The sequence below is a fragment of the Rissa tridactyla genome, chromosome 4, assembly GCF_028500815.1.
Source record: "Rissa tridactyla isolate bRisTri1 chromosome 4, bRisTri1.patW.cur.20221130, whole genome shotgun sequence".
Classification (NCBI taxonomy): domain Eukaryota; kingdom Metazoa; phylum Chordata; class Aves; order Charadriiformes; family Laridae; genus Rissa; species Rissa tridactyla.
Window position 1 is genome coordinate 11,163,865 of NC_071469.1, and position 17,643 is coordinate 11,181,507.

The following is a 17,643-nucleotide window of genomic DNA, read 5'->3' on the forward strand; positions in this document are numbered from 1 at the left end:
CTCATAGTAAGTCACTGCAGCACCCACCAAAACCTTGAGACTACGGTGCCACCTGTAGTGTTCTCACCCTTGTCCTTATGGGACAGGGGCCAGCAACTCAGCAGTCATGATCTACTGCAGGACACACATCCTATCTAGGGTACCGAGAGGCCAAGAGCAACATGGTGCCCTACAAGTGTGTCCTTCAACAACCTAGAGCAAAAGTGGTTTTGTCCTGGTTTTAAGGCTTTTCCTAGCTGAGGATGAGCAGACAGACTTTGCTTTGCAACTCTGAATTTCTTGGCTTCCTTCACCTCGTGCTTCACAAAATACCTGACGCCTGTATCAATAGTATAATGGTGTATGGCCTGTTGCAGCTTATTTCTATAATGTGCTTGCTTTTTATTTGCTTGGTGTGGCTGATGGGAGAACTTACGTAAAGCAGTTTCAGGTTTATTGCTTACATCAGTCACCGGAGAAGCTATCAACAGGTACTTGCATCACCCACCCATTGCATCCGCACTGGCTAATATAATGCAGGGCAACAACATGACTCTCCCACCCCTCAACTTAATTCTTCAGCTCTACTTCCATATATTTTTAATTGCAGAATGGGGTGAAATTCCTCAGTCTGGACATGTGCCAACACTTCTAAATGCCACTACACTGCCCTTGCAGTGACTACATCTGAGGAACACACACTCTGTAACTTGTACCTGAGGGAGCCCCTTGTGCCACCAAAGTGAGGGGACAATGCTGTCATGAGACAGACTGGAGAGGTCTGACTTGGTGTATCTTTCTACTCACTTTGCAACAGGGTAAATGACACCACAAGAAAACACAACAGCCCAGACCTGTGAAATATATATATGTATTTTTCAATCACACTCAATTGGGAACACTTATTTAGTTTTATTAAGAGTTTTATTAGCTCTAAAAATAGGTTCTTAAATATTTTCCAAGGTTGACTAAAATATGAAAAACAATCATATAATCAGTGTTTAAAATAAACCAGTTTGTTATAACTGAGACTGATTCAGTGGCATAACGTTTATCAAGAATGATAGCATACAGGGAATTGTACAGCCTCAACAAATCCACAGACAGTATTTCTCTGATTGCTTTCAAACTGACCGGTTGCAGAGTCTAGTTGTCTGTTGCCCAACAGAATTCCTACCAGCAAGAACACTGCAAAAGAGTGGAACCCGGTCTTCGGGTGAGAAAGCTGTAAGGTTTTTACAGAAAATAAAGAACTGGTCTATTGGTGTACCCCTCTTTTATACTTTCTTATCGTTAAATGAAAACTTTCATAAATAGCCTTACATAAATAATAATTTCATAAGCTTTAAAAAGTTCACGACGTCAGTTGGACCTGACTAAACATTCTCTGGTCTCTAACTGCTTAAACTGTTTCTGCAATTATTCTGGAATACAAGAATCCTTAATGTCTCTTATTGTAAGAGCAGATCATATCTTTTTGGTAAGAGTTAAGCTGCAGAGGAAGATTTGGCAGTGAAGTGAAATGCATGTTACAGCTGATGCTGTATTTTTTTTTTATTGGTATAACTGAAAAGATTAAGCTGTAGTGCAGGTAGGGCTTGAGTCATGCTTTTATTGTTGTGTCTCTTGGCCTGATATGAACTATATTATTAAAAACAGTAGCTCAAGCTGATTCTGTACTTTGTTTATCTACAGCCAAGCTCAGCCAAATATCAGCTAGCCTAGTGAAAAAATGTAGTTGAAGGCTGTGTACATACAGGCACTGCTAATTACTTTCAATGACTGTCAAATGAACATTGATACTAATATATTTCTTTAGTATGCCTTTAAACAAAGCACTCTTATCTATGCATAAGAAAAAGCACTACGCTGAGCAGAGTTAATACAACATGTTAATCTGTATTTTGATTTAGTCTGTTCTTTTTAAAAAAAAAAAAAAAGTGATTTATCACCCCTTTTCGTTGCCAAAAGGAACTGCAGTACCTTCCAAAAGCTTTCGCCCTGGGAGATGCCGGTGTCAGTTTCAGTAGTATTTACACCTCTTTTCCTCCATAGCTTTTACGCGACCAGCAGCTTTAGTCTCAGTGACTTTTTGCACGTAAAGGCGCCGGGTGTGTTTGTAAATGACAGGCAATATAACCCACCATCTGAATTTGCAACGCTGAAAAACTGTTAAGGAGATAACTGATTTACCCTCCCGAGCCTGCGTCCCGGCGTTTTACTCGCAAAGAGATTATCCGAAGTAGGCTATGCTACAGCGGGGATACCGTGGGGAATCGTAGGATTAAAAGGCCCGGCAAGAAAACCTTCGGAGGGAAGCAGGCGGCAGGATTTAAAAAGAGAGCAATCCCAGACGCGAATGAAACAAAAACACGCTATGGGTTTCTCTTCCTTAGATAAAAGTACCGGCGAGCCAGCCTAAACGCTGCGCGCGGACGACTAGTTAGAACAAGTTTAAACTCAAGAGCTAAAATGAAAATGTTTCCTCTGTGCGACTGCCTCCTGCCCCGGGAGTTCTCCCGCCTGCCCGCGGTCCTACACCTCCCGCTGCCCCGGCGGGCTCGCTCCTCCCGCACCGGCGGGCGACGGGCCGAGGGCGGGGGGCACCGGGCAGACACCGCGCCGCCCGTAGCGCGCCCCGTTTCGCTGCGAGCCGGGCCGGAGCCCGGCCCTCTCCCCCTGGCGCTGCGGGGCCCGGCTGGGCGGGCGGGCGGGCGCTAGACGAGGGACTCGCAGACGGGCACCGAGTCCGAGTCCTGGCTGTGCATGGAGCTCAGCCCCGTGTCCGAGTCCTCGTCGTTGTCGGCGCGGTCCTTGCGCAGCGCCCGCGCCTGCTCCAGCCACCCGGCCGCGCTGCCCCCCGCCGCCGGCCGCCCCCCGCCCGCCGCCCCGCGCGGCTCCGCCGGCACCTCCGCCACGTCCAGGGTGCCCAGCGTCTCCAGCAGGCGCTGCAGCTCCCGCTCCTTGTCCTCCCACGCCCGCTGCGTGTAGTCCAGGTCGGTTTTGATGGCCTCCAGGTCCGTGCTGAGCTTGAGGCCGATGTAGAGGCTGGTGCTCAGCTGGGTCTTCACCCGCTCGTGCTCCAGGTGCAGCTCGCCCTCGCCGCCGCCGCTCAGCTCCGTGGTGTCGCAGTCCGTCTCGGCCAGGCCGGGCCCCGCCGCCAGCTCCAGCTCCTCCCGACGCCGCTTCATCCAGCGTTCGTTGAGCTCCTCCTGGATCTCGGCGGCCAGGTGCTCCAGCAGCTCCTCCTGCTGCGCCCGCTGCTCCTGCAGCTGCAGCACCTCCTCGCACTTCCTGGCGTAGTCCTCCTCGGGGCGGCCGGCGGCGGACTGGGCCGCCCCGCCCGGCTCCCGGCCCGGCTCCGGCTCCCCGCCGCCGGCCCCCACCAGGTAGGTGTCCTGCACGTAGTTGACGCCGTGCCGCTTCATGCGGTCCAGGTGGATCTTGGCCTCGTACCTGTCGATCTCCCGGTCCAGCTCGCGGAGCCGCTGGATCTGCTGCCGGATGGTGTGGTCCTGCGAGAGCACCAGGTGCACCAGCGTCTCCATCCTCTCCGCCGACGAGGCCTCCCGGGCCAGCGGCTGCTGCCGCTTCTTGTTGATCTTGGCCAGCTTGCGGAAGGCTTTCCTCACCACCCGCCGCTGCCGCTCCTGCGTGAGCGCCAGGCTGGCGCGGGCCGCCCCCAGGCCGTGGCCGGGGCGCTCCTTGCTGAGCACCACCCGCGCCTCGGCGCTGCGCGGCCCCGCGTTGGGCAGCGAAGCCTCGCTGCGCACCAGCACGAAGCGCACGTTCTCCTGCTCGTCCCCCCACGCCACCCAGAGCCGCAGGATCTTCGTCTTGTTGGGCAGGATCCGCTCGAAGCCGCGCCACTTCTCCACGATGCAGTAGGAGTGCGGCGGCCCCGACAGCATCCCGCCGCCGGGCTCGGGCAGCGCCGGCCGCTGCCGCCGGTGGTGGCTGTCCTCCAGCAGCACCCGCACCACGTCCGAGCAGGTGGTCCGCCGGGAGAGCCCGGAGATCAGCTTCTCCTCCTGGCAGATCCACACCGAGATCTTCCGCTCCTCGGGCTCCATCGGGGGCGGCTGCGGGCGGGCGGCCGGGGGCCGCCGGCTCAGGGCTGGCCGGGCAGCCGCTCCATGGGGAGTGCTCCGGGGAGGCGCGGCGTCGCCCGCCCGTCCGGCTTCAGCATGGCCGAGATGCCTCCCCGCCCGCGGCACCCCGCCTGTGCGCTGCGCTCCGCCGGCCGCCCCACCCCTTCCTGCCCGGTGCGGCGGTCCCCCGGGAGGGGCCCGGCCCGGCCCGGTGCGGTGCGGAGCCTCCTGCGGCTCCCGCCCGCCGCCCGCGCTCTGGCGGGTCCCCCCACCGCCGCCGCCGGGTTTTCCTCTCCCACCACGTGGGCGCCCCCCGCGGCTCACGCCCCGGCGGCGGCCGCCGGCCCGGAGGCAGCGCCGCCCCGGCAACTCCGCGCCGAAATCCGCCGGCGCGGAAACTTCAAGGCAGGTCCGCCGTCGTCGCCGCGTCCTGCTCTCTGCCCTGCCTCTGCCGCGAAGAAGCGGCGTCGAGGGATCTTCCAAACTGCCGAGGGACAAGAGCGAATCCTCGAGCTTCAAAGCGAAAGCCAGAACTAGTGAGGAATTTCCAGTTTTAGTAAATCATCCGCCTGTAATTAGGAAGTTCATGTTTGTAAAGCAATTCGCAGATGAAATATGCAAAGGACGGGAATGTCTAAGTGTTATTAAAATACTAGCTGAGCCAGATTTTAATGGGAGCTTGCAGTGTACTTTGATGGGAACAGGATTGGTCTCCGAGCGTGGATTAAAATGAGGAGATGTAAAAAATGGTTGTGGCACTGATTTTCATGGTGCGATTGCATCATGGGGGTTCATGGACCTATGCTTTTCTACATGGTTAAAAGGTATTAAAATGGCTAAACGGGCTAAATGCTCTAAAACCTGAAGGCTGATCTGTACCTTCTCCCGGATTTTTAGAGCCAATAAAATTGGCATGCTGTGTGGAGAGGATTTTTGTGTGAATAAGGTTCGTGTCCCAGTCAGTGGAACAGAACGGAGTTACGGTATTGGAGCCTAACTACTGTAATTCTGCTGTTTGAAACAGTGAAGTTAGGGCACACAAAATAGCGAATTAACAATTCTGCAACCTAATGTCCTCCTTTCCCCTAAAGCGCACAGGCTCAGTGTGGGCAGTGCTGCTTTAGCTTTTCCTGTATTTACCTGGAAGGAATAGTCTTGGGGAAGACAGCCTGCCTTCCGCTCTGGCTACGTAAGGCAGCTAATTACTATGGTGATTTCTGCCGTGCAGCCTCCCGTCCCATGAGGAAGTGGGCTGAGGGACCACCGAATGCCAGCATTCCTGGAGCTGAAGATCACGCAGATCATGTGCCTGCTGCTAACGTCCCTTTCCTGTATTATTGTAGGTTAAATGATTCCAAACCAAGGTGGCCACTGCACATTGCAGTGAGTGCACGCAAGGGAGGGGTGCTGGTAACAGGCTGAATTTTGCTTCCTGACCCCAGTCGCCTTACATTAAAGTTGCATATCCCTGTCCAATGGTAAAGTCTGTCACTGCTCAAGTAATTTTGCTCTCCTGATGTGTCAGAAGTGCTAGATTGCTATGCATTCTTTGTATAGAAGGAAGCGTTTGCTGATGGAAGGTTATTCCTGAGGTGTGCAGGCTTTTTGTTCAGTGTGTCGATTATGCCTAAAAGGATCATTCACTCCAGGGCAGAGGAAGGTGGGCCCAGCAATGGTAGTCCTGTAAGAGAACAAAGTGGGCTTGACAAAGGGGGTTGTAAGGACTCTGGGACAAACCTGACAGCTAACACTGCCCCAGAATGATAGGGTGTTGAACAGGAATGGGATGTGCGATTCAGTCTTTGCCTCTGAAAGGACCAAGATAAAAAAAAACCTCCAGGAAAGTAGGAATAGAAAAGCCTTGTTGCTCTTACCAGGCTGACAGAAACTTGGAAATTCTTTGTTGTCTTCTGCAGAATCAGGTGCAGCAGAAGCGTTAATGAGAGAGTGAGAAATTGTCTGACTCCTTTACTGGTGGTTCTTTGCCTTTCCCGTTTAGTTCTGATCTCATTTTATATGTATTTCCTATGGGAATGTCTGATCCTACTTTGTTCTGGCAAAGAACAATACAGGAAGAGCAGGGTATGATGTGGAGAGACATCTTATGCTTCCCACAGGTCAAGCTGCTCCAACTTGTCTGACTGCCTGTATCTATCCAGCACCCAAGCCTGGCTTTGTGCAATGAAATTGGAAGGTGATCGTTCCATCTTTCCTTGACCACATCTCTGTGTATGGAAAACTGGCTCTGCTGCCCCAGCGAAGCCCCCAAGGCAGCATTGCCAGAGAGAGAATGAAGATGTCGGCACTTTGGTTGGAGGCAGTAAGATTAAGATTAAGGAGACAAACACTTGACTTTGGTAGGGTAAGCCTATCAGATGAGTATGTATATAATCTGTGGTTAAAAAGCTGGCATTAGAAATTTACATTGTTAGATCTCAAGCTTAGCCCTCGGGAATTTTGTTTCAGGCTGTCTGCAGACTCAGGAAACTGCCACCAAAGCTTCAAAAGTTTGAGAGTTTAAGTACATAAGCACCTATCTGAAGCAAAGTTTGGGCCCTGCTGTGCTGAATCCCAGAAGACAACTGAATGCATGCAACCCTTTGCCTTTCCTCCAAGGATCTTAAACCATCCTGCAGAGGAAGATAGTGTTGTTATCTCATTTTTACAGATGCTATGGCATAAAGGAGTCAAGTGCCTCGCCTAAGGTTATATAGCGAGGCAGTAGCAGTGTCACAAAGTAAATCAGGTTCCTTCACTCTGGTGCCATTAGTCACTGAACTTGACTGCCTGGTGCTCTGCCTCCTTCATCTCCTTCTTTTAATTATTCCATGAGAAAGGGAGATGAGGAAGTATGCATTAGTTCAACAACTACAGAGGGTGATAAAATGAAAGTGCAAACTCAGCAGATGATATATTCTGCATCTCCATGAGGCAATAGGAGGCAGTGGCATTACAGCCTACTTCAGACATCTACCTGGCGAAGGCAAATCTCCTCCTTCAGTTGACTGTGCCTGCAGACCTGCAAGCCTCAACAGTGACGGGCAGAGAGGCTGTGTCATTCAAATATCAAATTGGAGGGAAGGACAGTTGTTCCTCTCTTCACTCCCTTCCCCACAGAGCAGTGTATATGAGGTCTTCTGCAATTTCTGAAAAGAGTGTATCGCACAATTTAAAGCTTAAAATGTAATAAACATCATCTTCTGTAATCCAGAGGCTGTTTCTGTACTGCTGGATCAATGCACAGCTGTCAGCAGGCTCTGCTTCTGAAGCGCAAACTTCCTTGACAGAATGCTATCCAGAACATCACTGCGTAGCATCTGTTTCTATGATTTGTTTAATTAATTGCAAAAATACAAAGTTGATGATACTCTTAACAGCCGCCTAACCTCTAAAAGGAGATTTATAAGTTTAACATTTTAGGCTGTGTTGAAAAGTCCAAGCCCAGGTAGAGTCTAGTTTATTTTTGCCCACTGCAGAAGAATTACAAGGCCGAGTGTTGGGAAATAAGCTGTATTCTGGCGTTTCACATGAAGTTCATGAAGTTCTTTCTCTTCTCTTTTTTTTTTTTTTTTTTGAGATGTGCTAGTAAATTACCAAGTCTTTTATGATAAGAACAGCATTTCCCATTATAGGGTTGGATAGTGAGGTGTGTCTGTTTCTTTTTTTTGTTTCTTTTTTTTTTGAGCTGAGCTACCAGAATGAAATTGCAGCCGTGATATTTTTAATAAATAAAATGATGCAAAACTTGTGAATACTTTGAATCTAAAACAAATAAATGAAAATGGATTTTCTGCTTCCATAATTCATATACCAGGAAAGTGGAGGAAGTCTCCAAAAACTGTATTTGAGACACAGAATTAATTCCTTTCAAAAGCATTTAAATGGACAAAGTGTAGGGATTCGGATTCAGGGTATTTTTCTGTTTTTCCACAGTGAAGTTGCTTTTACTTTTCAGATCACTCTCAGGACAATTTAGTTATTTTTCCTGAGGTTACAGTTCAAAAGAATACAGTCTAAGTGAGATGAGTAAAGGCAGGCTGCAACTGGTAATCTATTGAGCCATCGCTGTCTGGAGAAGTTACTCTTTGTTGTGATGCTGAACAGCAACACTGCTTTACCGGCTCCACTTCCTATGTTCCAGTTAATCTTATTTTGTGAGGTTTAGCTGTTGGTCACTTATACTTGCTGCTTTCAAACATTTTGCCTCAAGAAACATTGATGAAGTCAATACACAATTTGACTGCTAGCATTGCAGACTTCCGTAACGCTTGCTTGCCTTTACAGATACATGAATAGTGGAAGGTGCTATTGACCTATGGGTCACTCTCTCACGGATGCTTTTTTCTTTTGTACCTAGTTTTTCCTGAAAGTATAAAGCTGAATAACCAAATCATGTTGTGAATAACCAAATCATCCCTAGTTAGCATGCATAGAATGAAGCGTTTGAAAAACTACCTATTAGCAGGAGTATTCAACTTTAGTCAAAATAGTTCGTAGGCTTAGACTTTTATTTGAAAGAAAGTTGTTTAGGTTGTATCTGAACAGCTTTAGACATAAGAGAAAGCTTCTTGCTTTCAGGTTTTCTGTTGAAGCCACTGAAGGATCTGGCACTTTTGATAAAGATGACTTTTAAGGAGAGTAATGAACTCTTGATCTGCTTCTGTAAGCTACAAGCTCTGTGAACGCTTGATCCGTGTCCTTCCATTTCTTGCATCTGATGTGTACTGTCTTGCTTCTGAATGCCCCCTATGCAACCAGTACAGCTGACATATGCAATCTGGAGTAATTCTTTGCTTCACATTGCTGATGATACTTACATGCTTGTGTGATCCATTTGGGAAGACTGTGGTGTGGTCTGTTTGAATAATAGATGCCAGTGCTGGGTTAAGCTGCTTTGACTACTTTATCCAACTTCTTCTTTTTTAATGTGCACACACCCAAACTACAAATGGGTATGTCAGGAGGAAACTGTCTTCCAGTGAAATCAGTGGGGGCTGCATGGGTAAATCCCTTTGCAGTGCTTTGAAAATGCAGGCATGTCTATAGACTACCATTAAAGAAAATTATGATGACGTATATTTATATTACAGTACAGCCTGGAAGTCTTGATGTGCTAGATGTAATGTAAATGCATGGGAAGAGACTATCCCTGCCTCGAAGGCTTAACCAATGTCATGCAGCACGTTAGGGGCACAGCAAAGATCAGCACTAAGAATTCCGATTTCCAACTTCTCATCTTTGAACCGAGCTTTTAACAGCTTGTTTTTGTTTGTTTGTTTATTATGTGCTTACAACTCTTAGGATGAAAAAGAATCCCTCTCCCTTTACACCCTATGTTTCAGATTTTATTTTCTGACTGAATGCTATTTAGCATAAATGAAAAAGAGCAAAAGTAATTGAACAGAGCAGAAAACAACTTTTTCCCATATAATGTACATAATAGATAAACAAAGCTTTGATTCTAACACTAGTATGCTTTGGGGGAGAATATGAGAAAGATCAGACTCAAATGATGGCTATAACCTTCTTACTCCAAAAACATTAAATGTATTTGAAAATGGTTCAGTATTACTCTAATAACTTAGTTTTGGCTTAAATACTTAGTCTTCATTGATCAAAAAAGGAATCAAGAATTAGGTGTAGTGACATTCCTTTCCTCAGCAAACATCCTTAGTGCAAATATGACAATTTTTATTATTTAGCACTTGTAGATTCTTTGCTTAAACAGTTCTCTTATCCCTCGAGAAAATGCTTGAGGCTCTCACAGTGATTGTTTCTTCAGTTTTGACCATTAAGCTCAAAACAGATATACTAGGTCATTCATTATCTTATTGAGATTATCAGGAAGGCTTTTAACTACTTTGGGGCGAAAATATTCTTGCTGACTTTTTTCCCCTACTAACTTGTGAATATCCATTAGAATATACCTTCTCTTCTTCCCAAGTAAGTATGCGCTGTGGCCTCAGTAACACAGATGATACAGGCTTTCCCATATAGACACTCAGATGACCTCTTTTGCAGGTCAGTCGTATACGTATGGAAGGGGCTTGAGCTTCTCGGCCTTAATGGGGGTGATGATTAGTGAAAGGTTCTCCTGTTGTTTTTTCTGTACAGGTCACGTAGAGGAGCTGCTCTCACTCTGGTGGGATTGATGACAAAACTCGTGAGAGGTTTCACTGGCAGTTGGCCCTAGAGTGCTGGTAGTTGGAAACGTTAGTTAGGCATGAAACAAACATCTGTTTTCATGCTGGCAATGTGAGTAATATGGTTCCTCAACATAACTGCCGTGAAGAAAGAGGCCCCTGATCAACCTTGGCATTGCATTTTGGCAAGCATGTCCGACTCGCATGTGCTCACAGGTATACTGTATGCACTACATTTCTGTAAGGCAATTCTTGCAGGTACAAAGAAAGGATTTGAATTTAATTATATATTATTTGAGCTGGAAAACAGTTAGTGACGTACGTTCCTGTCTGTGACTATGAAATGTGTATTCTCATTACCCTACAAACACATTCACTCAGAAATTTGTAAGAATCAAAAGTTTTGTGTGCAAACATAGGCTTTGTCTGTGTATGTGTGTGGATCTCTTTTGTGTTTGGATTTAGTGACATCCTTTTCTCCAGTGAAATACATTGCAGTGAGCTTTCTAAAAGTGTCAGAAACCACCCTGAAGTGAGAGATGATAAAATCAGAGTGTATTATTGCAGTAAGATGCTTTGTCAGATTAGAATGAGGACAAAGGAATTCTCAGTGTTGGAATGAACAGAACTTTCAGTATTTCCAGTACTACCGTGAAGTTTTTTGGTTTTGAAGTCTGTCCTATAAATGTATTTAGCAGGCTATCTGTTTTACCTGTTCTGTTTGTAGGATCAATAGTTGATTTCAACTTTTATAGTACAGACTTATATTCGGATAAGAGTTTAAATATGTAGCTATGAATCCATGTGTAAGAAGTGCAATTTACTTTTCATATATAATGAAATCCTTACTGGATTAAGACTGTGAGATTATTGCATTCTCCAGCCTCATTCTGTCCAGCTGTGGTCTTTCTAACTCTTTGCAGAAAACATTCCCAAAGCCTTGCTTCTGAACTGTTGTATTATTACCGCAAGACATTTGTATCTTTGACCCATTTCTAAACATTTTTATTTTGTATTCTTGGTAGATCATCATAGTACTAGCCTAAGTTGAACAAAGCCTTTGTGAGTAGTTCAAGTGAGTAAATAAAATTCATAGATGAATAAATAAGGATGCTTTACAAATTATTTCAACAAAAGGTAATGCAAAAGGACTTAAAGAGAATATGAAGCTGGATATAGACTGTGTATATTCATGCGGCCCCCGACCCCATTCTGACATTAACAGTGGCAGCTGGATTAGGTCCAGAGGCCAGAAGTCTCTTTAGAAAGAAAGATGATTTCAATGATGCTTTTCTTTCCCTTGAGCAGATATGTCTTGGATGGGTTCCATCAACAGAAAATAAAATGACATGCAATTTAAGCTGGTGGAAAAATTTGAGTGGTAATACGCAATGTGAGAAAGGAACCTCAGTTAAAGTAATGTGGAAAAAGCCCTGGAGTTGCATGCATGCAGCAGGGAAATAGAGTGTGTTATTCTTTGAAGCATGGCTTTCCTGAGAGTCCCAGGAAGACGGTGTGATCTAAGGAAACACTCAGTTTCTCTCAGGATGGCCCAGCACAGGCCTGAAAAGTAACATTGTAGGAGGCACCTGAATTGTTTAGCACTTGTTACATTGCTATAAATTATTTTTTTCTTTATCATTTTCCTCAGTTTAATAAGATAGCATGATCCCTAGCTAATCCATAAGTATTAAATTGTAATGAAAGCAATGGAGAGATGACAACAAGTGCAGTACAAAGAAAATAAGAAAAGAAAAATTCCAGAGATGTCAAGAAAATCAGTTGTATCTGGCAGTTTCTGGAGTTTTGTTTTAAAGGAAGTGACAGCAACATTGATAAAAACAAGAATTGACACAGCACTGTAAAATATAGTGAATGATCCTGGCAGAAGTGGGGACTATCTGGAGCTGGTGTCCGTGTAGTGGCAACCAAGTTTTTAGAAGGCCTAAATCCTTGCAAAACCATGTAGATATTATGTGCAACAAGTGAAAAGACTTGTTAATAATGTGCCTGCCCTTCTGTATAATGCTGTGCTTTTTGCATAAGAGATGTTTCAGGTTAGCTTACAAATTGACAACTGTATTAAAAGTGAGATTGTATCTGCCTCATTTACTTGTCACTCAGGAAAGAATGATACTCCATCCATCATCAGCTCCTTGTGCTGCAGTGGGCCGCTGCATTGTAATTCTCTTGTTATTGTAAAGAGCCTCCAGTCTTATCCTTTACTTTATAAACAATTCTCAGGGAGCCTCATGGGGCTTCTGAGGTGGGTGTAGGTTCTGCTGGCAGCTGATTACTCTGGATGCCTTGCATGCATTTCTACTGAGTGCTTGTAAAGTCCGTTGTCAAAAGCTGACTATTCATTGGGAAAAATAACACCAGCAGGCCACATTTACAGTGTTTCCTGTTGACTGGCCATTAATGACTGAAGAGTCATAATTTTTTAATGATTTACTGTTTCCCAGCTGAAAAGGCTGCTGTTGTAATGGAGCATATGTATTTTACATCTACTAAGGATTTGATACTTATGTATCACTAATTAGTACATATAAGAGTAAATAAAGTTAATTTGGGTCGTTTTTATATGCAGAAAACAAATGAGTCTCTTACTTCTACTAGGAATATTCATCATAAATCAGATTTTTAGTAGCTTAAAGTAAATTAACTTCTTAAAGCTATGCTGACTTACATCAGCCTAAGATTTGGTTCAGACACCCTTTTGAAGCTGTATTACCTACAGTTTCTTGTTCTTGTAATTCATGGCAACCTTTGAATCCTGTGTACTTTGTTTTAGCAAGGAAGCTTAACTTGATTTATCATGATAAAATGCACTTTTAACTCTAAAACTTTGTCAGCTACTTGTTTTTAAGGAGATGGCACTGTATAAACCAATACTATTTGAACTGAAAAAAATCTTAACTACAGATTTTAAATCCCACATTGTTATGACAAGTCCTCTATTCTTTTCAGTCTTTTGTTCCTCCATTTCCTTTCTATCCTGCTTGTACCAGCATCAGTCATTGGTTTTGGCAGTGTTTCTTAACACAGATACGAGGAACGAAAGACAGCCTTTGAGCATGGAAAGTTAAGTGACTTTTCTCCATCTTAGAGTTTTAGCAGTCTTGACAGCTTGAGGTCTGTTTTTCCTAAGGAACTTGTCAGTATTCAATGTACTGCTCATAGATAGAGCTTCAGAGCTGCTTTCTGCTTATATCCCTGTGCTTTGGGTATCCAGTCTCCTAACACCCTTCTTGACCACTGCTGTGCCTCATCTAGCTTCACTGAACCACTCCTACTCTGGATTATGAAAAGTGCTATATAAAAATAACAAAGAAAACCAATCATTTTAAATAAAAAAAAAAAACAAACCACCACTGTGGGTTTGTTGTTTGGTTTTTTTTTTTAAAGAAAAAAAATGAGAAAAAGAGGATAGGAAAGGAAGCCTCACATATTTGGCAGAAACCCTAACATTAGTAGGATAGAAGCAGTGTCAGGAGTGAAAAATAGACCTTACTGAAAACCCCAGGAGAATTATCTTCTCAATGAGTGAAGGCTTGATCCAGAAAGATCTTGGGTTGCTGCCACAGGCTTCAAGGGAGGCTGGAGGTGCCCAGAGCTATATGCACAATCCTCCAATCTTCATAGCCTAGGAGAAGTTCAGGTCTCATCTTTCCCGTATTAGAATACATGCTTACTCATACTGCAGCCCAACTTAGTGATATGAAGCCTTTTGGCTAACAGTTGAAAGGAAGCTGACATCCTATATTGAGGTGTTTGACAGCGAGATTCTTAAAATACAGCAGGCTAAATCCTGAGAGATGTAGCCCACCTGCAGCTCGGTGCCCTGGTATAACACAATGATTGGTGTGATAGAAATAGAAACGTCTCGGTATCCACAGAGCTTTCACCGTCTTTATGAGAGTGGATTTGTATGAAAAATTTTAATCGAAGAACTGAAATGCATGAAATTTTTTGAGTAATTTTCCCAGACTTTCTGTTATATATGGTTTTCTTTATTCATAGGCCTAATTGTGGTTTCCAAATGACGGGTCAGAGGCCTTCAGGTAAGTAGAGCTCTAGAAAGGTGACAGCCAGGGCCAGGGTCCTGTCAGGCTGATTACTGTATAGGCACATAGTTAGAGATGTATACCCTTCAGGAGTGGGTCTAGCTAAAGGTATGCAGGAGAAAGAGAGCAACTACACTTCTGTTTTACAGAGAGAGAAGGAGGATGCAGAAATAGACCAGGTAAGTTTGAAAATGTACTGGCTCTGGACTTCTAAGTCTAACTTATGCCTTTGAAAGCCAGCTCTTCAGTGGTGGACTTGCCTGAGTTGGAGGGTATTGAGCTGGTGGCCCCAGCCCAGGGCACAGAGGGTCAGCTCTGTGCCCTGAAGCCAGAGATGCCATCACCTTCCCTATTTCTGGCCTCACTGCACCACTACCAGCCGTGACTAGCTGGTGCGGGCCAACTAATGATGAAGCAGTGACTTCCACAACCATTCCTTTGGGGATTACTGCCCTTTAGTGGCCTATTTCTACGATGCTGTAGCATCTCCCATAACTGATGTGCTGCAGTTGTCCATCCCGCACCCAGGTGTTTGAAACCTGAGTTTGTTTGATGAGTGGAGGGTGGTGTGGGCAGGATGAAGGATGAATATGGATGTGTAATGGAATTTACTTGAATTCTCTCTAGCGTTATTTGGCTCCTGCCTCTCTTTTCCTTTTCAATCAGTACAGTAGAAAATTCTTTTGAAGGGAGATAATTTTACAAAGTGCTGAGTTCAGTGTTCCAGAGCCTCTGGCATTCAGCAGGAGACTTGCATGCTTTTAATCTATCTCCTGTGTTCCTATATTAAAGGAAATGTTTTCAAAGTGATTCGAGCAAGTTACTTGTGTGAAACCTGTTAACACATAATAGGATATACGCGTGTAACAGTTATTTCACTTTCAAAGTTTGCCCTTAGGAGCAGAAAAGATTTCTCATTGCTAGAAATACTTTTTTTCTTAAAAAAAAAAGAAAAAGAAAAGAAAGGGGTCCTGTATGTGATTTTTCATTCCTGTCTCTCTTCTGCTGGCTTTAATCATGCGAACCTCCCACCAAGGTCAAGGGGAGTTCTGGCTGATTTACAGACTACAGGAACTGGGAAATTGATGCAGAGTTAGCGACTGTCTCCATAGGACTGAGGGGCACAGTGGAGGCAAGAAGCAAATCTTAAACCCAGGAACCTTCTCAATCATTACCTCTTTGCCAGTGTTTCACTCCTTGAGAAGATCCCCACTATTTGAAGGGAGAATTCTTTAAGAGATCCTGCTCACATGATTGCAACATTCTCCTGTCAAAGAGCTGATCTTGTAACCATACGTTTGGGCGGGTGAACGCTCCCATTTCCCAGTGGGTTGGAGAATGCTGAAGTGAGGAAGTCACACAGACAGTTTTGATAGGTTGCCGTCAAGGTGAAAAGTGTATCTTAAGCATGCATGTATGATGTTGCTTCTTACAATTTCAGTTTTGCTAAGAAATGTGATTTCTTCAACATTTTATCTCTACTGAAAATAGATAAAATTTCAGCTATGACAAATTTTAAAACCAGCTGTGGAATGGTATCTATCCATGTGGTGTGTTGTGGCAAACCCAAGCTTATACCTCTTTCACAGAAAGGTTAGCCACCTCCTATTACTGAAGAGCAGCTGACATGCACTGATCAGTTCCCAGGTGAAGCAGCAGTTCACAGCTTCCATGGTCTGCGGTGTCCAAGACAACGCTAGGACCCGCATTTCCAGGTGGGAATGCAGGGCGTGAGTGGGTCAGGGTATGTGGGGAAAGAGCAAAACAGTCTGGGAGTAATGTGGGCAGTATGAATTTTGGGAGGAAAGGATTCCTGGCTTGTAATTATTAGGTGAAATGAGAGGCATGAAGATCTTGGTATGTAGCATGAGGTAAGAAGTCAGAAAACGGAGCACAAAGGGTTTGTCAGTCATAAGTCATAGAGAGTAGAGGATACCCGATGGGACAGTCATGGAGTAGCAGCCTTATTTGTGTCCATAAAAAGTATGGAACACTAGCAGACAACTGGAATGAAAACATGCCATTGTTTGTTTTCGTTCGTCATTACTTCCCATCAGGAGTAATTGAGCAAAATACGTTTCTTTGTGGTGACTCTACTGCTCAGTCCTGCAAAATCTCAAGAGTCGGTGTCTGTTGAGCCAACATCTGTTGTAGACCACATAACTCCAGCCTGATGCTTGAAACCCTGGTCTTTTCTGCTCATTCAGTGAATTTTTGGGGACCAAGTGCCTGAGAACTTCTTAGGTAGCCCTAGCTTTTAGCTAAGACTTTACTGATACTCAGTGCTTATCAGGATATCATTAGTTCTGTATAGTATAAATATGCAGTACTAGGCCAATCTTGAAGCACTGTAAAGTTTGCATCCTCTTTAGAATCATAGAATCATTCAGGTTGGAAAAGACCTTTAAGATAGAGTCCAACCATAAAGTTTAATTCCCTTAAGCTGGTGGAAACCTCTCTAGAGATACAGTAGCGGGGAGCAACAGTGATCAAGTGGGGCAGAGCATGTTTGCTATTCTGCCTTATTCTTCTGTTCTGAGAAACTCCCTCTGCTTCCCTTTACCTGTCTGTACTTAGCAGCGTGCTCCGCTCTGGGCTTGTTTCATGATGGAGCAGGGGAGGCTGAGGTCCGAGGTTTGGCTGTATCAAGAGCAATGTGACAGAGTTGTGTGTGAGAGATGGCCATTCAGGGAATGAACAGTTTGCTGTCTGCTCAGCACAACGTGACACTGTTGCTGTGATTTTGGTGTAATCATAGGAGAAAAGTGAAAGGTCCACAAACAAAAAGAAAAAACAGAACAAAAGAAAAAAAACAAATGGGAGAGGAAGGGATATTGCTAATAACATTCCTGCTTGGGAAATCAGACTATGATCTTTTGCTGAGTGGGGTGTATGCACCGCCATTTTGCATGACTTATTTGACATTTCCAGTTGGATTTGCCCGAATGTATCTCTAGCGATAAAATGTGGCAATGTAACTTACTCGTCCTCCCTCCTAGAAAGAAAAGCCCACTGCTGATTTTCTTATTTCACATTCCATCAGTACGTCTGCTACTGCCCTGCTTTGTGTAGAAGTAATTTTTCTGCAAGTCTTTTTCATCATTAGAGTTCCTTCTAGTTTGAACAGCTGCTCACACTGGTTGGGCTAAGATTTAGGCCAGTGAAGTAATAGGATCTCCTTCCTAAAAGGATATTGAGGGGAAGGATTTCCCCCCTCCTTCCTTCCATGCTGTTTGACCTGGCACCTACGTCCCACCTTGCTCTGCTCTGCATTGTTCAGCTGCTTCTGCAATACACTGATGCACTTGCTGTTGTTTTATCGATATTTTTTTTCTCATTGGCTTACTATGGGTTAAAAATGGG

The 17,643-nt window shown here is 44.8% G+C and overlaps 1 protein-coding gene across 1 annotated transcript; it reads right to left on the bottom strand.

The window, feature by feature from the left end:
* Positions 1–928: 928 nt before the first annotated feature.
* RASSF10 (Ras association domain family member 10) lies at positions 929–4,229 on the bottom strand. Its single transcript, XM_054201343.1, has one exon. It carries the CDS (start codon positions 4,050–4,052, stop codon positions 2,697–2,699), a length of 1,356 nt encoding a protein of 451 aa, XP_054057318.1. The 5' UTR covers positions 4,053–4,229; the 3' UTR covers positions 929–2,696.
* Between the last annotated feature and the right edge of the window lie 13,414 nt (positions 4,230–17,643).

Bases quoted from the DNA above. Each gene is read 5' to 3' on its own strand.
- RASSF10 (XM_054201343.1), bottom strand. From the start codon at position 4,052: ATGGAGCCCGAGGAGCGGAAGATCTCGGTGTGGATCTGCCAGGAGGAG.